Here is a 23,154-nt window from a genome sequence, read left to right on the forward strand (position 1 = left end):
AGTGTAGGATGGTCACACTTTGTATTTCGTATTTGACCTGAGCATTTCAGGAATGACTTACGCACGGGTACGAGTATTCAAATTTTCAAATTGTATTTTGATAACAATAATTGAAAATCAATGAAAGCTCATATGTGCTTAAGGAATTTATTAAGAAGTTTTAAGATATACATGCTATGTTGAATTCTTTGTTATGAATCTTGAAATATGACCGAAGAGATTGATGGGTCAATTCATAGTATTCACGTCCGTAATTTTTTTTGTCATGATAATCTGGAGGTAAATTTAAATAAAAATGTTAATTTTATTGTTGGACGAAACGGTAGCGGCAAAAGTGCTATCCTCACTGCTTTAGTTGTCGGCTTAGGAGGTAGAGCTTCTGCTACAAACCGTGGAAGTAATTTACACTGTAAGTATGCTTCTAACACTTGTGGTTTGCAATTATTTGCCGTATGCTAACTTAAAACTAACATACGTCTCTAATAACATTTTGTAAAAAATTTAAGCAGTTCTTCAGTCTAATACATACTTATAATGTATTAGAAATTTTACATTGAATGTTATGGTCAGCTATTGCAAAAATCTGTATGTCGAACTAGAAATAGTATTTAAAGTGTTTTAGATTATATCAAATTATATAACATATTATAATTACATACAAGACTTGTAACACATGATACAGAAATGTTTGATTAATTAATACATTTAATTTTTAGCATTCATTAAGAAAGGTGCCAACTCTGCTACTGTGGAAATAAAAATAAAAAACAGCAGCTCAAAGGCATTTAAACATAGTATATATGGGGACTACATTACTATAGTTAGAAACATCACTGCTTCAGGAAGTTCTAGTTATAAAGTTAAATCAGCTACAGGTAAATATATTTTATATAAATAAGTGAATTTCATTTGTGAAGAAAGTGAGGTTTTAAAACATTTATTTACAGAGTTATTGGTTACATATGTAAAAGCTTTAAAGAGGTGAATAAATAGTTCATTTGATAAGCTTTTACACCTGTACCTAGTGAGTCAGTATAAAGTGATCACTCTAAAATATTAGAGGAACTGGAATGTTACGTCGCTTTCTTATGTTAAATTCACATGACAACATTTTTAACAAGTTTTTATTTCTAATCAATAATATATTCACCTTCTTTATCAACAACTGTTTTTCCATCTAGTATAGAAATTTTCAATGCCAGAGTGGTAACAAATCAATCAGTTTTTCTGCAAAACATATTGACAGAAATGACATCACTTTCCGGTTCTCCAAATTTTTTTTAAGTTACTTTTGTTAATATTTTATATTGTAATGCAACAAACCAAAAACTGCTAGTTTTAAGTCTAGAGACAGACAGTAAACAATAATCATTATACTTATCTAATATTTCCTGTATTCTCATCATTATTTATTAATTCTGAAATCATTAATATTTGGATAAGGTTTATAACACAAAAATTGAAAACAAAGAAGCTGTACATTCACCCAATTAAATCTTTCACATAGTGTCAAATTTCAATCCAGAAAGGCACCCTGCATCACTAAACTTGTGAAGTCAATTAATTATTCAAGATTTAAATTAGTGAACAAATATATGTCACAAATATAATTTGAAAACTCATTTTAGAATTTAAATCATCTATATCTATGCTTGTAAGATGCTTTGTTATGTGAAAAATCTATCGAAGTTGACTGAACTGCTTTTAATAAAAAGTATTCTCCCTGAAATCTCTTAAATACAAATATATTTACTATAAATCATTATAATCATTGATATTAGTAATTTTAAAAGTAAGTTAACATTAATTAGTTATAAGCCATTTATTAACAAGAATCTTGGTTGGGTTTGTAATATTGTATTAACATATTATCTGCTAATGGCGTCAGTGCTGACCGTCAGTGAGGTTTCCCTTTAGGCCTATTAAAAATCATAAATCTGTTTAAAATTTACTAAATTGTTTTTTGCTCATATGCTTTTACTCAATTGTTACTTAGTTTTAACAAAGGTCAATTGGAGCCATTATTTATGGATGGTTTTTTCAAAAAAATTCTTTGTGTGGTAATTGTTATTTTTCTAAGTTCTTAAATTTTTGAAAAACCAATTTGATATGGAAAAGCACAAGCAGTTAGACAGCACTGCCTAAAGGCATGTAAGAACAAAATGGAAACCCTCATAAAAAACGGTCATCAGTGAATGATGCGGCTTAAACTGAAAGTTTATATAGCAACCATTATTGACTGACACGGCCTGGACAGGATATTGCGTTTTTCTCTTGGCATAGAAAATGTTAACAATTTTTTTGTTCTGAAAATAGAATGATTTATTTCCTAACAACTTTATCTTTTTACTTGCCTGTTTGCAAAGCCTGTGGTTAATAAATGTTTTGAATTTACCACATCTTTTGAAAGTTTGTTATAAAACCTATGTATGATTTTATAATAATTATTTATTGCATTTAGGTGAAGTGATATCCACAAAGTTTGAAGAGGTGAATGCTATAATATTAGCGCATGATATACAAGTGGACAACCCAATTTCTGTGCTAAATCAGGATGAAGCGCGGAGCTTCCATGCCTCTGATGCCAAGAAGAAGTATTCTCTGTTCCGCAAGGCGACCAACTTGGACCAAACAGAATCAAATTATATTAGAGCACTTGAGAATTGTAAAAAGGCAATATCAATTTGGAAGAAAAAAACCGATGTGAGTTTATATTTTTTAAATATGGTCAAGAATTAGTTGACATTTCAAAAATTCTTATAAAAAAACCATTAGACATATTTAAAAATTGTTTATTTTTAAACATGTCTAATGGTTTTCACGGTTCAAAAAAGGGTAATGATAAGGAACGGAAATTTTCAAAAACTTCTCGGAAAAGAGACTGCAAGTTTGCTGACCTTTCTTCGTTTAGTTTTTCATTTAGTTGACATAGCGTATTTATTTTATGAATGTAGGGACGATTTTTTTTATAACACCATAAAAAGAAGGCTGTGGTTCCTGGGTAGCCATAGAATGTCGTTTCGTCTGGAAATCTTCGTATTCTTGCTTTTTGCTTCTCTTTTCGTGTTTTTTTTGCTTGCTTTTTTGTGGTTGGTCTTAATCAAGCCAATCCAACTCTTCGAGAAATTCCAGTAGACCCTAGATATTGCCGGCGAACTCGGAGAGGCACCTCGACGATCCGAGATGGATAGCCCTGCAGGGTGCTACACCTGTACACCGATGTAGTACGTGACCAGCAGTGTCGTCCTCTTCCAGGCATGCTCTACACAGGACTGTCCGTAACGCCTCATGTAAATAGTTGTTTGTTTAAAAGACTGTGACCGGTTAAGATCCCTGCCAGCATGGGCAGTCGGGGTCGCTACAGCCGGAGCAAGGCGTTAGAAAACCGGCAGCTTATGTTAGACATTGCCTCTTTTGCTTGTGGGCACTCCTCATGGCTCGTCCATTGCTCTCTGTGTTGACTCTTAGTACGCTCCGCAATTAGAGATCTGGCCGTACCCATTGATAGTGTGATGAGGGGCTCCGGGTCGTAAACGACCATGTTGGAGCCCCTCCATCATGCAGCATCGTTGCCTCTGGAGTCGCTATGACCTTTCATCCACTGTAGTGTAACAAGGTTGTTACTTACTACCTTCATTAGACGTCTGTGACACTCAAATATTAACCCAGAGTTCGTAGTGTGACTTTGAAGGGCTACTAACAGCGCTCTACTGTCGGGAAGAATTCGAATGGAGGAACCTTTTACTCTTCTTGCAGTCAGTGCGGCGGCCCGACGGACTACCACTATTTAATCTTAATGAGGGGTATACTAAATATTCCTTTGTAAGATATCTTTAAAGAAACTTGTTTGCAGCAATCTTATATAATTAATGAACAAAGTGTGAATTATATAAAATTGTATCCTTATTTAATTATGTAAGTGTATCGCCGGGCTACCACTGCTCTACTATTGGTATATCTATTATATAGTTTTGTGTTAATATAAATAAATGTTTTGTGAGGTCTTGCAACAGGTCTTTTATGTTTATAGGCATGCGCAGAGCTGGAAAAAGAATATAAAAAGTGGAAGGCTAGCTATGAATATCTACAATCAAGAGATGAGTTTGAAGTACAGAAGCAGGCGTTGCAAAATGAATACTACTGGAGTGAAATAGCCGAGTTCGAAAAGGAGGTTGCCTTCATTCAAACGCAGTATGATAAACAGAATTCTAAATGTGAGAAGTTGACAATGGAGTTACAAAAGATGGAGGCGCGTTTTGGCGGTGATAATGGGATAATTGAGTGAGTTATAATTAAAAGAGGTTGTCTTTCTTTATTTAACTCTGCAAAAATTGATGTATCATGTAGCTTTGGCATTGTATTTGCCAAAATACTATTAGAACTAAATATAAGTAATTTTTTTAATTGTATAGTAATTGCACTCTTTATAATAAGTTAGCTGCAAAATCTAAGAACTATTATTTTTTTAAATAATTTTGGATGGGGTCTTCGAACATTATAATGACGTACACAAGTGACGTCACTGTAAATGATCCAAGCTTGATAATAGCATGAATAAATAAATTATTAGATAGTTATAAAAACAGACGGCTTATCACAGAATAATGTTTAAACTAGGCAAGAAGTTATATCAATTTCCAAGAACTTGCGAAATGTGCTGTCTAGAAAGCAATATGCTAAAGTATGTGAAGAACATCGGATGGTCAGAGTCAGTTCTGGGTTAGGCTCCGGTGGAATAGCTACTCATCAAAGTACTAGCTCAAACTCGGAGTCCCCAAATCGACTTTTAAATAAGTTAAACAGAAAAATAAGACCTATATATTCTTGTATTAACGTTGTAAAAAATAAGTCTAGGATTTCTGAAACTTGACTAGATAGCACAAAAATTGAGTGAATTAAAAAGATTTAACATTGTGACTTTACAAATGGTAAAAGATATAAAAAACAATTCATTATATATACTTGCACTGGTTTAAGATGGTTTTTTTATTCGTTGTATCTTTTTTGTGGGTGGCCAGATTCTTTATTTTACATCATATTTTTTTCATATTACATCTTTTTCTTTCTTTTCATTCTCCTCCTTTATTTATCACTTTGTCTTTCTTGTTTATACCACATTACTTCCCATGCATGGCGTCTCATTCGTCATATATTCCTACAGTACGACAGATTATTTAAATTTTTGTAATTTTTTATATTATATTGCAGTATCACAGACTTAAGTTATAATTTTATATTTTTAGCGTGATGGACTGAGCTGGTTCCGGTAGATCCCCTGCAGAAAATATTTCTACCATTTTCCCCAAATTTGACATATTAATAGTATGCAAACACATACCACAAGTCGTTTTCTGTCCCATTTGCACATCATGAGGCGCTTTACAAGTCTCGACACGTATTGTATTGGAATAGGCAAGTTTTTACAATTATCAGTCGCTAGACTTATTAAAATATTATCTGCCTACATTTATAGGTGAAGTCAAGCCAACATTTTTGTTGTTCACTATGAAAAGCAAATAAATTTTCGTCGACGACTCTTACGAATTATGAGCACCAATTTTTTTCTTATGATAACTTGGACCTCTGTCGACTGTTAGGACGAACTAAGATTCTAGGATAAAAATTTTAAACTTATGCGACATTTACGTATTAAATGGACCCCTGGGTGATCAGACTTGTGTCTGGCAATATTACAAAGATTATTAGCCATTTACGAGGGTCAAACTGAAAGTTCTTAGAAAATCAAAAACTAAGCATTCTAGCAAATTATTAGTTTTATTATAACTTTTCAAAATAGCGTCCATTTACATCAATACATCGCTGCATTCGATGGAACCATTGAGAAAAGCACCTTGCCCACTCGGCCTTAGGGGTCTCTTCGACGGCGTTTTGAAACGCAGCCACTGCTTCTTCGGCGTCCATAAAACGTTTTCCTCGAAGTTTTTCTTTTATTTTCGGGAATAAATAAAAATCGCAGGGTGCGAGGTCGGGGCTATACGGCGGGTGACCCAGTAATTCCACGTCTGAGGTCGCCAAATAGTCGATCGTTTGCCTGGCGGTGTGCGACGAGGCATTGTCGTGATGAAGGAGGATCCTGCTGCGAGGTCGTTTCTCTCGAACTTTTTCCAAGACAAGTGGCAAACAGTTGTTAGTGTACCACTCTGCATTAACCGTTTTCTGATCCTCTAAGACAACTGTCGCGTAATGACCTGTCTTTCCGAAGAACGAGGCCACCATCTTTTTTCCAACACTTCGACCTCTCTTCACTTTAGTTGGCAACTCTTCGGAAGGAAACACCCACTGAGCAGACTGTCTTTTGGTTTCCGGATCATAACAGTAAATCCAGCTTTCGTCACCCGTTAGTATGTCGAACACAGCATTTGAGTCACCTCCGTTAAATTTTTGGATCATTTCTCGGCACCAATCAACACGGCGGAGTTTTTGAGCCTCGGTCAAATTATGCGGTATCCAGCGGGCACAAAGCTTCCTGACCGCTAAATGTTCATGGAGGATTTTGTGCACTTGACTCATACCTATGCCTAGACTTGTCCGAATCTGCTGATAGGTCACTCTTTTGTCAGTCTCTATCATACGCCGCACAACACTGATATTGTCTTCAGTCGTCGCTGTAGAAGGCCGTCCCTCACGCAAATCATCGGTGAGATTAGTTCGACCACGTTTGAATTCATTAAACCAGTTGTAAACTGTGGCACGAGATGGGGCTTCATCGTGAAAAGCCAATTGAAGTCTATCATAACTTTCTTGTTGACTTATATGACATCGAAAGTCATAAAAAATCATTGCACGAAAATTTTCTCGGCTTAAATTCATTCTGACGTGCACAGACAATTTTCAATTTGCCGCCAAATCGTAAAACAAATGACAAATGAATGAAATGTATACTCAATATTATTGGTAAAGAGTTCTATTTTCAAAATTTAAACTTATTTTTTTAATATAATGCTTTTAAGTTGCCAGTTCTAAAAACTTTCAGTTTGGCCCTCGTATCTAATATATAAAATTCTCGTGTCACAGTGTTCGAACTTGAACTCCTACTAAACGGCTTGACCGACTTTTACCAAATTTTATATGCGTATTCAGTAGATCTGAGAATCGGCTACTATCTATTTTTCATACCCCTAAGTGATAAGGGTGGTCCACCCCAAAATTATTTTTTTTATTTTTTAGACAATTTTTTTGGTTTTTATTTTATTATGATACAGCATACAAAAATACATACAACCTTAAATTTTCACCCCTCTACGATCAACCCTTATCTTACATTTGTTAATTAAAAACTTTAATTTTTTTTGCAAAACAACGTTTGCGGGATCAGCTAGTTGATATATAATATTTCAACAGGAAATTAAAAGCTGACTTAGAAGAAAAGACCAATGAGAGGATAGCTCTCGAGCAAGCGCTGCAGCAGATGGAAGGGGAGGTGCACAAGCTGCAAACCACTTGGCGCAGCGAACAGCATGCGGTCAGCAAGCTGCATGAGTTGCAGAGCCGCGAGAACAGAAAAGTGGTTGATTTGGAACGGGAAATTCGAAATATTGAGTGAGTGTATTTAATTACTAATCCTCTGTCTAAACCGACTTGCGATCGTACGTCGCGAGTACAAAATGTTAAATGTGAGTGATTTTAAATTATGCGAATTGCCTACTTGAAAAGTTTTTTTTTTATCAATATTAGTAAATAATAGTAATTTTATTTTCAAAGAGGGGTAAAAAATAAACACTGTCATAAGTATCACGTGTTTGTAAGAAAAGGACCATTATTTAGCCAAACACAGAGTCACTAATCGATGTAACATAACTCCTGAAGATGCCCCGTGGAGGGGTGAAATACGTGTTGAGTGATTTGACGGTGGCAGTTGTGTAATTTGCATTGTTTGCTGCATACGCATTTATCATCAGTCTGGCGGGCGGTGCACTTTGTTGCACGACTACCACTGCATGTGCGGAAGTGGCTAAATATTGGTACTTTTCTTACTTAGGATGGACTTCCGCAAGGTAACGCCTGATTCCATTAAATATCACGTGTTTGTTTGAATGTACATAAACTCTCTCGAGATACACCTTGTATATAACTAAAAGTGGTATATAAAAATAAATTATCAAATTTATTTTTGTTTCGTTTGTATTTTAACAAAATAATGTACAAATGTAGATGTGGGAACGCCTCCTCCCGGCGGCAACAGCTGGAGGCGGCTGCGGAGGCGGCTCGGAGCGAAGCAGCAGCAGTCCGGGCGCGGTACGAGACGGCGCAGCACGATGCCGCACAGGCGCGGGCCCACGCTGCGCACGCGCAGCAACCCGCTGACGCAGCTGCTGCGCGCGCACAGCGCCAGCGGGACGTACTTAGTAAGTATTGCACACATAATTGTATCTTCAATATTACAACTATAAGACATAGGTCTTCCTTATAGATTTAAAAAAAAAACAGTTGGAAGCGGTCTTCTGATTACCTTTACAATGTCGGTATATCTTGGGGATTGACGTTCTACCTATTTATAACGTAATTATCCCACCCGCACCTTTTTGTTGTCTCACCGTCAGCCCCGACTGGCACAATTGTAGAATTCCATCATTCCCGGCGGTCTCCTTTGTGCTAAATATTTGAGCATTTGTCATAATAATATGAACAAAATGTACAATAATATTTGTAATATTCATTTTTTTACACATCGTAACAATTTTTAAGTATATTTTCCATAAAAAGCTAATGTCTTAGCTTTTAATTAAGTTGCATGTAATTTAATAAACAGAGAGAGCGTTCATGGCTTCATTAATTCAGGGCAACTGAAGCAGCAGCTTCGCGAGCTGGAGTCTAGGGGCGGCGACTCCCTGGCAGTGTACGGCAACAACATGGTGGAGTTGTGCCAACGCGTGCGCCAGGCAGCAGATAAGGGACACTTTAGTGCGCCGCCGAGAGGCCCCATTGGTATATTACCTTATATTTTATAAGACCATAATTTTTTTCATGTTGTACATTTAGCGCTTCTACAGGGTGATTTGCTAGAGGTGTAAAGGCTTCAAAATGCTGTATACCCTATTCTAAATAAATAACGTAATGATAATAAAGTAAGAAAAGTGTTTTCAAAATCAATACATTTTATATAATTAATCTGTCTGTTCCTGCATAGTCCGTACTGGATTCTGCTGGAATATAAGACAGTTTTATATAGAAAACGGTCATCCGTTAGTAGGTTGTGTTCACATAGTTTTAGCATTAATTGAAAAAATGATAATTTTGTAACAGGTCACTTTTTGAAATTAAAGGAGAAGAAATGGGGTGGAGCGATAGAGCACATTCTCGGCGGATCGATACAGTCATTTTGCGTTAACACGTCCGAAGATTCTAGAAAGCTGTTCGAGATCATGGGACAGGTAGGAATTGCGTCATCATCTTTATCATCATACGTTACTAATAGGATATTTACAAGATCTTCCCACGATCCTAACAAGGTCGCCGAAACTCCTTGAACACAAAAGTTATACGCTATGTATGCTGTTCTGTAGTCTTGACACCAGAAACTAAAGGTTTAACCTTTAGTTTCTGGTGTCAATTATATTTCAAAAATCTGTAGAACATTTTGAAGTCGCTTTTGGCAAATCATCACAAATTGTGATGATGAAAAATTCTGACCATCGAATTTGATTCATGTCTTCAGATCTGCTTACACTGCAAACCAAGTGGCATTTACAGATTCGGGTGCAGGTATATGTTTAGAAGGAGCTAACTAAAATGAACATCATTACATGTAGAATTATTTTATATATTTTTACATTGACTATACATCCAAAAAAGAAATTTTTGAGATACATGGACCGTCACAATATTTATTCTGTCAGATCAGACCATTATAACAGGTTGTCAAATACCTCCCTTCCGCTTTTTTGCTCTTTATTCAATGCTTTATAAAAAGTGTTACAGTGATCGGATTTAGTTCAAATATGCGCCGTTTTGTTCGATAATCTGTTTCCATCTAGACGGCAACTTCATAATACCTCCCTCGTAGAAGCCCCCCTCCTTATTTGCGAAGAACTCGGACAGCCACTTTTCACAAACCTTCGTTGATTTTTGTACTTAACTGATTTCCGAAAAAAAAATTTAATTGGACTACACTACTGCTCAAATGACATTTCTATATATTGTTTCTGAGGATGGTAGTAACGTTAGCCGTGGTGGCTTTTTACGGCTTCATCAAGTTTGTGTTCACGGGACGGAAGAGTCCAACAAACAGACGTATTCCAGTTTGCACGCTCACGTTGGCACAAAAGTTATCTTACACTTATTGGTCCATAGTGGCGTGTATGTGAGTGATGCGGGTGGTATAGCAGATAGGACCACTTGGCAGTCTAAGGTAGAATACTGATCCTACGAGGGGAAGGCGGCCACTCCGCCAAAAAGAATCTGTTTGAAACTGCATTCCTGTTTTCGCGGGTTCAGAGGGCGATTATCCTTAAACCTGTTTGAAGGTAGTGAAGCTAGAGGGTTCTTTTGGGAGCTTCGGCTTAGGCCGCTACATACTACAATTTGATCGGATTGATGCGAGTGGAACAGATATAAACTGAGTTGATATGACAGGTGTACGGCAAGAGTGCGAAGCCGAGCGTGACGTGCAGCCAGTTCCTGAGCGCGCAGCACGACGTGCGTCGCAACAAGGTGCGCGCGCCTGTCGGCACGTGTGCACTCGACGCGCTCCACGTCGCCGACCCCGTTGTCGCCAACTTCCTCATCGACAACCTCGGTCTCGAGAGCATCCTGCTTGTTGCGGAACATGGTCAGACATCCTCTATCCCCACCATACACTAACAACCAAAACTATTTGCTTTCGTAGCGGTATGCATCTGGAGTATGGTGGTAGTTGTGGAGTGCAGTCAGACATCTTCAATCTCTGCCCGCCATTTATTACCAAAACGATAAAAACTACCATTTCCTTTCATTTTCGGCTTCCGCTTACATATTCCTCACTAAGCTTGTTTTCGTGTAGTCTCTGGAGCATTGTTATAATCGCGGAGACTTCGCCCCCATCTTCGCCAAACTAGCATTTTTGTTTTTGTGAAGAAAATATACTAAAATTACGCTATTATTGATAATAATCATAGAGATATCTATCTATATTTTTCCGCGTACTTTAATATATACATCGGGAGGTTACTCAAAAATGAGGTACTTGAGCACGAGAAAACTACTATCCTCCCACCCTATTGATTACCAAAAATAAAATATCGACTATTTTTGTATTAAAAGAATATAACCTGAAATTACGCAAGTACAAGTAAACACGCATTAAATAAGGAAATATTGCAACTGCGCTACTGTGAGAATTGTGGAGAAGAGGTATGGATGAAGGAAAAGTATGAAAAAAGTAGGGAAGAATTTGTGATGGAAGATTGAAGAATAAAGTCCTTGTCCCTTCCAAGATAGAGGTGAACGAGAGATAGGTCCCCAATAACGGGTGCCATAAAAAAGTAAACGCCTTTATTTTTTGGCTTAAAGGGAGTCTGATATATTTCATACATGTTACCTTTTTGGTCATTAGTGTCAATATTAATTAACTTTGGAATCCCTACTCGTTTTAAAATAACTAGGATTTACAAGAGTCATAAAATTGTTTTAAAAAAAACGCATGTGTTTATGTAGAGGACGCGATTCGGCTTGCTGATACGGAGAAGAATGTGCCGGAGAGATGTGCTAAGATCGTGACGCTGGACGGCACCGAGTACCATCCGGCACCCAACTACCGCAGCTACGGAGGTGCTGCACGACCAGCCCGCCTGCTGCACCTCAGCACCGCCGAGAGGAAGAAGTTAGTCATAATTCATCTTCATCATTTCAGCCGTAAGATATCTGGACATGGGCGTCTCCTATAGATTTCCTATACGTCCAGTTGGAAGCGGCCTGTATCCAGCGTCTTACGACCTTAACAGCATTGTCTGTCCTCTTTTCTCAATAAATTAAAACTTCGACGGCTTATTGCGGAATAATGCGTTAGCTAGGAAAGAAATATCTATATTTCTTAGATTTTAGTTCGAAAAAATATTTAAGCATCCGACGTGAGGGAAATCGGATGGTCATAGCATCGTTCTGGGTTAAGCTCCGGAGGAATCGCTGCTCACCAGAGCACCGGCTCTGATTCACAGAGTCCCTGAATCGACTTTTAAGTTAAACAATAGAATAAGAAATATATTATATTAAAGCATTTTTTTTTTTCAACTTGACTAAATATTAAAATTAATTATTGTTTACTAGTGTTTCAGAGTGATCACTTTATATAGGGTGACTGAATGTAAGAGTAATAGTTATAAAGCTTGGTGTTGATAAAGGAGAAATTTTAAAGCTACTTTAAATTACAAATTTGTAACAGACAAATACTCGCTGAGATCCAAGAAGCTGAGACAACGCTGAAAGCGTTGGAAGCAAAGGCCGAGGAGTTGAATCAAGAAGCTAGGAGGGCCCGCGAACAGGAGCGCGCTGCGAGTAAAGCTCTGCAAGCACTTCTAGCCGTGCAGCATGATAAGGAGGAGGCTGTGCGTCGCGCTGACGCTGCTCTAGACCAGCAGCAGGCGCCCCACCACGCTGTGCTGGTGAGTTATACAGGATGTTTCTTTTTCATTCATTTCAGCCGGAAGATGCTCAGGCATAAGCTTCTCCCTCAAAAATCGCCAAGAAGACCGGTCTTGCGCCTTGTATATGACGTCGGTCCACCTAGGAGGCTCGAAGACCGCCACTCTAAAACCTTCCAGCATCAACAGCTCCTACTGCCAGTTTAGACAAGCGATGCTTCAAGCCACGTAAGTGACCATAGTTCTTCTGTGGAACTAATTTTCTTTTCATTCGATCTCGCAGCGAAGGTGTTAAATAACTTATGTGTGCCCTTGCCTTAACTACAAGAAATATCCGAAGACAGACAAGTCAGATATCCAATTGAAGTAAAAAAAAAATATAACCAAATAAGTTTAACAGTTCCAAAGAAGAACTTAATGGAAAAACGAAAACTTAGGTATAGGAAAAATATCGCGCTGATGAGTGAAGAACAAAGAAGAAGTGTTTAGTTGCAGCATAAAAGTTAGACTCGGGGACACCAATGCCGGCCGCCCAGCAGTGGTCTTAAAATCAATCCGTGATATAAACTATCTTTTGAGACACCAATGTTTGTATATGTAGTTGATACATGTTTGTGTGCGATGTATAACGTATTGTTACTTTTTCTAGGTAGAAGAATTAAACGTGACGAAGGAGAAACTGCGAGCGTTGAACGCGAAAGTGGAGTCATGCGCGGAGAAAGAGAGTGAGATGAAACGGCAAGTGGAGCAGCAGAACGAACGAATGAAACAATTGAAACCAAAGCTCTCCGACGTCACCGCCGCATGCCGTGATCTAGTAGTGAGTAATGTTTTTTTTTCTCCTATATATTTATTAATTCATTTATAACTTTACCTCAGAGTTCCCCAAACTTTTTTGTGTCGTAGACCCCTTGCCATGTTTTTCCGTGTGGGTAGACCCCCTACTTACCTGATATTGATTTCCTATAAATTTCTAACTGTAGTGAAGTTTAGTGTTAAAAACTTAAAGTAAAACACATGTTAATTTATACGTTTATTAATTGAATTTAAATTAAAACTACTCAAATTAAAATAACACCAAGCGTATACCACACAAAGCGAATACCAACATCCTACAACTTACACAATTTTATAAACATATATAATAATTTTTTTTACTTCATAGGTACTATTATAAATAATGTAAATGTTTTGATATTATACGATAGTATGATGTAAGTAAATAGGTACTATCAGTGCATATGTTGAGATCCACTATCGTGGACCCCCATTTCCATTTCGTGGACCCCCAAATTTTTTTTCGCCGACGTAGACCCCTTGCAGGTTGTCATAGACCCCTAGAGGTCGATATAGCCCACTTTGGGAATCACTGCTTTACATGGTAATGCATTGAAACATCGTAGATAAAGATACTCGTAATTGTATTGTCTAAAGTTAGTCGCTTATTGCAGTCCAATCATCATCATTTTAGCAGTACGACGTTCACTGCTGGACATAAACTTTCTTTAGAGATTTCCTATAGGACCGGCTGGAAGCTACTTGCATCCAGTGTTATAATAGAACTTTTTTTGTAGTTATTTATTTGTATAGCTTTTATGTGTTAAAAAAAGTTTAAAAATAGTAGTATTTTTATAATTCATATATACAGCAAGACTTTTATAATGTTTAATGCTACACAATTAAATCGAAAACGTCTTTTTCTGATGTCTATTGACCACAACAATTTGACAGTAATAAACAGGTGTTTTTAATTTCATCTTTAAATTATAAAGAAATTATTTACTAATAATTACTTTTTTTTTTTTTTAAAAATTTAAAATATTTTAGCAATCCTTTGGTTCTATCTAGCGAATCAGTTTTATTAATTTAAACCTTCATTCTTCTCTAAAAATTTGGTATAGAATCTCTAATGGTGTTGCGAAAATTAAAACAATATATTTTACACCAGGACAAGTTAGAACAGGAGCAAATGAAAGTGGACCGGGGTCAGTCGGAGCGACGCACCTATCAGCATAGGTTGACGGAGGAGAGATCCAAGCTGTCGCAGATCGACGAGGTTCTCAAGGAGAAGCAAGCGCTGGTCGCGAAGAAAGTCACCGAGGCCTTGACTCTGTGTCCTCGGGTTGAAGATCCTAGGTAACCCCACTAATGAATATGGTATTATCCCTGCAAATCACTCGGTATCAGGTCCACTTACCTATATATATTGTGTCATGTCTTGATTCCATTTTCAAATAGAACTTCGAACCCCTAACTGAACCCAATTCTTCTCCAACACTTTCACAGGTGTCTCATTTTTTGATATACACACTATTATAAACCATTTATATAAAACACTTTATACCATACTATACCAGGGGTGGCCAAACTGCGGCTCGCAAATCACTTGCAGTTCTTTAAGCGATTATTTTTGGCTGTGATTGAATGTCGAATTATTTAAATTTATATAACCCATGTCAGCTCCTGGGAATTTGAAACCTGTAATTATTATTCTACCATAAAATTACCGAAATCCAAACACCTATTATAATTAACTGGCAGACAGTATTATTAGGAGTGCTGTCATATACGTGTACTATTATACTCGTATCTTACGTCAGTACACATATTTTATACTTTTTCATATGATTTTAATAAATATAATTAAAAAAAATTCGTGTACATGTTTTAAATGTTTCTGAAATTGCGGATCTCGGATAATTTCAAATTTCGAACAATGGCTCGAACTGTCTAGGAGCTTGGCCACCTCTGCTATATACAATATTTATTCTGAAACTTTATATACCTATTTTTTAAATCTTTGTATAACATTTTATCTTTGTAATTCTCTATACATAATATTTTTACAGTAACTTTTAATGTGTTCACTTTTTTTCTGTTACTATATAAATATGGGTATAAATAAATAAAACCAAAGGCGTAATAAAATTAAAAAGTCTTTCTAAGGCAACTGTGTACTGTTTTACAATACTTACTAATATCAAGTGTCTGTATTTGTGGTTTAAACAAACATTTCAAAGAAATCCCATTAGTGCGAAGAATTTTTAAGTACATAAGGCTTAGAAATTAATTGTATTATTACTGTATGAATGATGTAGTGAAAGGAATCACAAAGAAAAATGCATCTGAATTTCATGAGATGGCCATGATGGTCGCTGAAAAAAATCTGTTGGTTTAGGGACAAAGTGTTTGTGACAAATGAATTGAAGAAGATCCAGTTGAAGCTGGGTTCGATCCGGAGTGATGGGTTGGGGCGTGCGGAGGTGGCTGAAAGGTTATCAATCGTAGAGCGGAAGTACCGACGCACCAAGCAAACACTTGATCGCCTGCGATATCTCATTGATGAGGTGAGTCAACCATGTGATGCCTGATCGAACTGCTACAAAGTTTTGGACCAATTAGTCATACAAGAACTGTCTCATACAAAAAGCGAATACAAATACATAATATTTGTATGGGGAATGTATATACGCTTTCACAATAGGATTCCAAATAATCTCAAATAGGTCGTTTCACGCGCCCATTTGATTCTACAAAACTACTTCTGGTAATCATTCAACAATACAATTTCACCCAAATTTATAATTTCGAAAATTATTTATTATTAAGAGAAAACATTAATCAATACTATATTATCGATACATATCCAAATGACAGGTATTCCCATCACTTGCATACGAACATAAACTATAATAAATTTAATAGTATTAACATTAAAAAAATAAAATCAATGGTAAAAAATATTTTTTAACTGTATTTAATTTAGTAAATTAATGTGAAAATATACGTAGAGAAAATACGCTTATTATTTTTTTACAATTTTCCTTGTTCGAAAATTGACATTAAAGTGTTGCCACTATCAAAAATATTTTCCTTAAATTAGACACCTTAATGTTGCCATAATTAATACATTTAATATACATTGGCAAATAACAATTGTATGTAAAAATATATCAAATATGCATTGATTGAATGTATTGCGTAGAGTATGTTGTAACCATTTCTCACCGTAGCAAAAGCTGTAGCTGATCTACGAGCGCTACGTAAAATCGTAGCAAATGATTTAAAAGTCTTGCCATAGTTTTTTGAAATGGGTTTGATTTGTATATTATATTTTAAATTATAACGTAAAAATTATACATAAATATCTATTTAATTAATGTTAATGTGATTATTAAATTGTACACTATGTAAATGATTGCCTTATATTTCTAAAATGTTTTAATACAATGTTGCCATAACATAAATGACATTTACTAGATATATATATATATATGTTTTATTTCACATCATTACTCTATTCCAGATAAAATCTACAACAGACAAGCATTTGAAGTTTTGTCACAAAATGCAAACTTACATTGCGCGGAGGGTGCAGTACTGTTTTCAGTCCATTTTAACTTTAAGGGGATATTCGGTAAGTAACTCCTTTGTTTCTTATCAATCTATTTTTATTTTTAATCAAAGTTGTCTGTTTAATTTTGTATTTTTTTGAAAATAATCATGAAATTTATTTTGCTTCATTTTTTTTTTGCTTGTTGGTACCATTCTTCTGACTTGACAGTTAGAGGTGCGTTTTGAAACACTTTTTTAAAAATTGTTTAAATAAATAGTGAAACATATTTTTAAAATTTTTTGGTCTTTATATAGTATTGTTACGTACTGTGAATTCTGATTCGAAATGAAACACCACTGGATTACAAGGAGTCTTATAATCACAAATCAGATGGTCACCCTACTTTAATACGCTTCCAAATAACTTACCAAATAGTCACTTTGTATACGTAACGTACGTACGGCATATCTATTTACCACAAGGATGAATTTCCTATACAGTCCATTTTACTAGAACTATTTTTTACTTGATCCTAGGGTTCAGTGTTTATTTTAGAGGGTTCTGTGGTTCATAACAGGTGTAACTCGTGCTTTGTAACGGTATAGTTGAGGTATTTGCATACGCAACGAGTTATTGAGAAAGGAACGTCGCTGAGCCTGCCGAGTAGTGACGTACATCTAAAGGCATATTTGTTGTGTGAATTATGTAACACCATTATTTATAATCATGATAATTTTTAAGAAAACTTTGAATAATAAGTGGAACTGTAAACCCTGGTGGGGAATAGTATATTAACAATGAAAAATTTCCATAATTCTTTTTCTTGTTTTATATTTTATCAAACATTTTAAATATGGTATTCTAACTTATTATTGTACTGCTAAAACAGCTGTACCGCGCCTTAAGTATAAGACGGGGAGGGTATTTTATTTTTTTTGCTCCACCGCTATTTATGTGGGAACAGGGATTTTATTCTGCTTTATTATTATTTTCTTTTTCAGTTTTTATTTCCATACTCTTCTTTTGTACATTACATGATCTGTCTTTCCGTTTTTTCACTCTACAATTTTATCTATCTTCCTCTTCTATTCTATTCCATCTTCAATCACTGTAGTTAGGTCTATTTACAATATGTCACAGATTATTATTTATAATTTTCTCTTATAAATATGTGTATCACAATTTTAATATATCACAGTTCAATTTTTATTAGTTCATTTTTAATTTATTCCTTATATAAGAGAGACGGGGAGGTTTGGCATCTGAGGCAACATTCTTTCAGTCCAAAAATAAATTAATATATGCTAATACTTTTAAGTGTAGTTCGATGGAGCTAGGAAACATAATTGTGATCGCATAAATAAATAAAAAAACCATTAGTGCTGCCAACAATACTTAACATTTGCTCATGTACCTCAGGAGGTGACACCTGCTATTATAATGATTTGAATGGTTTCGGGGCATGATGTTTTATTTCTTAATGCTAAAGGATTTTAGTTTCTCTGGTAAAACTCCCACTAGATGGACCAATGACATATTTAATGTCGCGTGTAGACCTTGGATGGTACTAAAACCGGTCATTGTGGCAATATTTGAGAGAGGCCTAATCTCACACAGCACCAGCAACCACTGCACCTGCGACACTCCTCACAGGACATCGCGACACCACACGATGACACCCGTTCTGAAACAGCGTGGGCGGACCAAGGTTGGATCCGGATCAATCCTTGGCTCGCCTGTGGTCCACGCTGCCGTTCTTAAGCCGCACATACAAAATAAACACTGCACAGCTCTACTCGGGTAGAGCGGTTTACTACGTGCGAACGTCATCGTACAACTGCGTCAGTCCAGCTTCAGTTTTTTTTTTAAGTTCACGGACCCTTCCGTTCCGTGATCTCAGTTCCGGTGAAACTGTAAAAGCCATGCTGTATTAATTTGAACCAGAACCATCATGGCATGGTGATGATGACCTAAGAACGTGTAATACATTGAAGGGTCGCATGGAGATAGATCAGGCGGCGGGTACGCTTGAGATCGTGTGCTCGGGTCGCGAGAGTGGGGAGTCTCGTCGTGCGGCATCCACGTCCTCATTGTCGGGGGGCGAGCGCTCCTACTCCACCGTCGCCTTCATAATGGCGCTGTGGGAGTGCGTCGAGTTACCATTTTACTTCATGGATGAGTTTGACGTCTTTATGGTGAGTCACAGTATTTATTTTTGTTAAACTTTCGCAAATGCAAGTCTTAATAATATCTACTAATTGTTAATTCATTGGTTTAACTTTTCTGTAAGAAACTAATTCTGAAGTAAGCTTTGTTTGTAAATAATCTTTTAGGATTTTTTTTTCAAATATTACCATTATACTCCTTTACCAGATATATAAAGGATGATTGATTATAGGTGTAAAAGTTTTAATGCTTTTGTAGATAGTTCCAATCACGCTCTATTCATCTATATAGTGATTACTCTGAAATGCATACATTAATATTTTTTTTTATTAAAATGCAACAGGTCATTAACCTCTTGCAGGACAATCTGCAGGACAGATAGTAAACAATAATTAGTATTAATGAGCAGTGGTAGTCCAGCGGTAAGGACTGAGGTTGCGGGTTCGATTCCCGGTATACAGTTATATATAATTCACACTTTGTGCATTAATTATAAAGAATTGACATTGCTAACGAGTTTCCATAGGATAGGCAGCAGCGTCCTGTGTGTACCATAATACAAAACTGGGATCGACAAACCACCTGCCCAGTGTGGCGATTATGATATATACCCTCAGAGATACGTTGGGGGAGGTGCTATGGTCGTCTATGGGCTGAAACGACGATGATACATTAACTAATATGGTTTTGGATTTCTATTTAATTTTATTTTTATTACTACACTATGGTACTTATAGTGTCATCAAACTGGGCGCGATGATACGGTGGCAGAAGTACCACTCGCTTCCTGATTATATATATTGACTGTATGTTCTTATTTTAAATACGGAACGAAGACATAAATATAAAGTATCAATTCTGCTTTCCTGTTTATATTTTGTAATTCTGTTTTTTTTTCTGGTGTGATGCTGTAGAACGATGAACGGTATATCTTTGTATAAATACAAGACAAATTCTCCACATAATATTCAACACTCCATTTTTCAAGTCTTTTCGTACAGCTACCCCTTTGGTAGTACTGTAATTTTTGTTTGATGAATTTATTGCACGACGGCACCTAGAATAGAGGTGCTTCTCGGTACGCAAGAGAACCATGGCTCGATAAATTGTAAATGTTATTATATAAAATAAGGATGCCATTCTCGCAGGACAACGTGAACCGCAAGATAGTCCTGGAACTGCTGGTGGACCACGCGCTGCGCAACACGAGTCGTCAGTTCGTTTTCCTGACGCCGCAGGACTCCTCCGCGATCACATCCTCGCCAAACATCAGCATACATTTGTAATTAACTATTCATATATACCTCGAACATGGTTGCAGCGCCGTTAGATGGCGATAGTAGTCGATTGCCTAGCGCCATCATTTGACATGAGTAGTGGCATTCAAAAGACATTCAGGATGATATAGTAGCTAACGCTTGCGGAGGCGATTTATATTTTTATAAAACCCACCAAGATAATAACATTAACATCATCAGAATCTATCAATCAGCACTTTATGACAAAAATAACGAAAACTGGACACACATTTTTTATTAATATATTTATCATTCTTTGTTCAGCATTTGACGTCCTATGAAAGAAATGATGACGATAACCTGTTTCAAACGGCACATGAACTTTTAAATATATCTATTAAATCTTATTTAAATAATATATGCATAAGTCTGGGCTTATAAAATTTGGATTTTGAGGTGGCAGGGCGCAGAGTGCACTATGGAATAAGACCTCTTTTAAAAGTAGCTAAGTTCGTGGACTCTACTATTTTACCGAATTGGGAGGCCGCAGAGTTCTTAGATCGCTTCGGTGAACGCTCCATGGTGTGACTAATCTCTACAATTTCCATAAGGGGGACCTTGGAAACTAAATTATCTCAAGTGGCACTTGGGATAATAGTCTAGGTGCGAGAGCGTGGGACCACTTAGGAAACCTCTTTATTAAGTCTGAAGGCATCCCCGGGAACTGGTTCGGTTCATTGCTCTATGTGACCAAATTGAGATATTTCGACTAAAACTGCGTTTTTGTTTCAGAATGGCTGACCCACGACCGTGAAGTTTTAAATTCTTGTTGCAATTGTGATATCATATTTTACATTTTGTATGAACTTTTATATACAGAGTATAATTGGATAAAAAAATAAAAATCTGAATTAAGTCATCAACACATTTTATTTGATACCATTCGCCGCGACATCCTAAATGTGATTATTGGGTGCATATTGCACGAATATGAACCAAATATAAAAACTATGGCTCTCCAAACTCTCTGAGATCGCCTCGTTATGGAATACATAAAAAAACAAATCTACCGTATATATATAATTAGTATTTTATATTAGCTTCCAATAAATTGATGTAAAAATCACTTACACTACAAGCGAGCCCTAGCTAACGAATGGATAAATTATCTGATATAACGTTACAAAATCCATCTAAGTCTTATTTATAAGGTGGGTGTACACCTTGCGATATAAGCGTAATCGTTCGACTTAATTTAATTTTCAATTTGCTAAGAGGAAATGACACCGGTCACGCCGGACTGACTTACATTCACACAATAAACCTACTATGAATAATTATACATTACTGTACACAAAGAATATGAAACTAATTAAAATGTGATTAAATGTAGTGTGATATTAAGAGTTAACATGCTCAATCACTTCTAAAACACAAAGCTTGAAGCTTCAAGACAAAAAAATATATTATTTACATTAAATATAAAATTATTGAATCGACACAGAACATATATAAATCGATTATATACACAAAATCCCTTGGCTTGGGAATGTACTGAGCTTTTCTTTCATGTTTATATCATAATCAGAGATCGCTTTTTAGATGCATAACCCAAAATAACCTAAAGTTGACAAGTTAACTTACTTTAGAAAGAACTTTTATATTTAAAAAAAAAAACACAATCACTAGACTTCGAGTGAGATGAGTAACCATACCACCTACTGATGCTTAAATAAACTTCTTTAATCTGTTAATGTTTATTCATCTACTAGTAACGCTTGGACTTAATGCCCTCAATAGATCTGATCTGGAATATAGCCTACCAGTATCTAAGAAAATACTCCTCACTGTCTTAAGAGATCACAACCTTCAGTGTTAAGACTCAAGCAGGAGGGACCCATCAGTCACCTCCATATTTTATAAATAAGTTATACCTTAACTTAGTGAAGGTTAAGAGAGATCATTAGACATTGGCAGCACAAGACCAGTCATCAAAGCAATCATTGGAAGAGGCCTATGGTTCGTAGTGATGATGAAGTAACTTTAGGTAAATTTAATCATCAAATATCCGATCTCTGATCACAACAGAATAAGACATTTGTGATATCAAATGGTTATGAAATAAAAATTTACATTAAGTTTTCATGAACATCTTACTATATAGCGAAACATTTAAAAAAATATTTTTGTAACACCTACACACCTCTACACTAAGTCTATATAATAACTATACACTTAAATTATTACAGATAACGTAAAACAAGAAATATAGATTTTTTTTTATTTTTTAGTATATTTTTTAAGATATAATACAATTTATTTACAGTTAAAAATTATTATGACATATAATGTAGGTGTTATCACAGCGCATATATATACAATGAAATTTAGGTTTATGGTATGTCTGTTTGTGTTATCCATTTAAATTATTACTCTCTATCTGAGAGATCATCAACTCTGCTTCATATCTGTGATTATTGTTAATAAATAAATATAAAGAAACCTTGAAGCAAAAAATCTATAGTAGCTAAAGTTCAACATTATAAATAGTATATCTTGTATACAGCATTCATATATTAATATACAGATAAAAATCAAATTATTATTACTTAGTTTTAGCTGTGCCTAAGATATTGTACTTTTCATGCATATAATTATAATAAAAATACATGTACTAAATCCAGTTCTAGTAATAAATATTTTTTTCTATACTGTCCAATATGGAGCAGTCTTTGGCTAAAAAAAGCTTCAATATTTTTTTTTTCTACTCGAAAGTTTAGATCACTAATTTAGAAACCTAGCAGTCAGTCTCAGGAACATTATTGTCAGAGATCAAATT

At 35.8% G+C, this 23,154-nt stretch overlaps 1 protein-coding gene across 2 annotated transcripts; it reads left to right on the forward strand.

Moving 5' to 3' along the window:
- The first annotated feature begins 47 nt into the window (after nt 1-47).
- On the forward strand, nt 48-21,228 carry SMC6 (Structural maintenance of chromosomes 6). Of its 2 annotated transcripts, XM_068770687.1 has the most exons (18): nt 48-409; nt 717-875; nt 2,462-2,703; nt 4,031-4,281; nt 7,363-7,560; nt 8,173-8,366; nt 8,800-8,946; nt 9,265-9,392; nt 10,594-10,789; nt 11,653-11,818; nt 12,377-12,596; nt 13,225-13,395; nt 14,524-14,711; nt 15,754-15,922; nt 16,882-16,992; nt 18,906-19,106; nt 20,226-20,359; nt 21,108-21,228. In XM_068770687.1, exons 1-18 carry the CDS (start codon nt 208-210, stop codon nt 21,127-21,129), a joined length of 3,099 nt encoding a protein of 1,032 aa, XP_068626788.1. In that variant the 5' UTR covers nt 48-207; the 3' UTR covers nt 21,130-21,228. The 2 variants fall into 2 exon arrangements, with proteins under 2 accessions (XP_068626788.1, XP_068626789.1); XM_068770688.1 differs by lacking the exon at nt 8,800-8,946.
- Nucleotides 21,229-23,154: the final 1,926 nt, after the last annotated feature.

The sequence above is a fragment of the Battus philenor genome, unplaced genomic scaffold, assembly GCF_028537555.1.
Source record: "Battus philenor isolate CCGP_79_NKW_IND1 unplaced genomic scaffold, ilBatPhil1.0.hap1 SCAF_3, whole genome shotgun sequence".
Lineage (NCBI taxonomy): Eukaryota > Metazoa > Arthropoda > Insecta > Lepidoptera > Papilionidae > Battus > Battus philenor.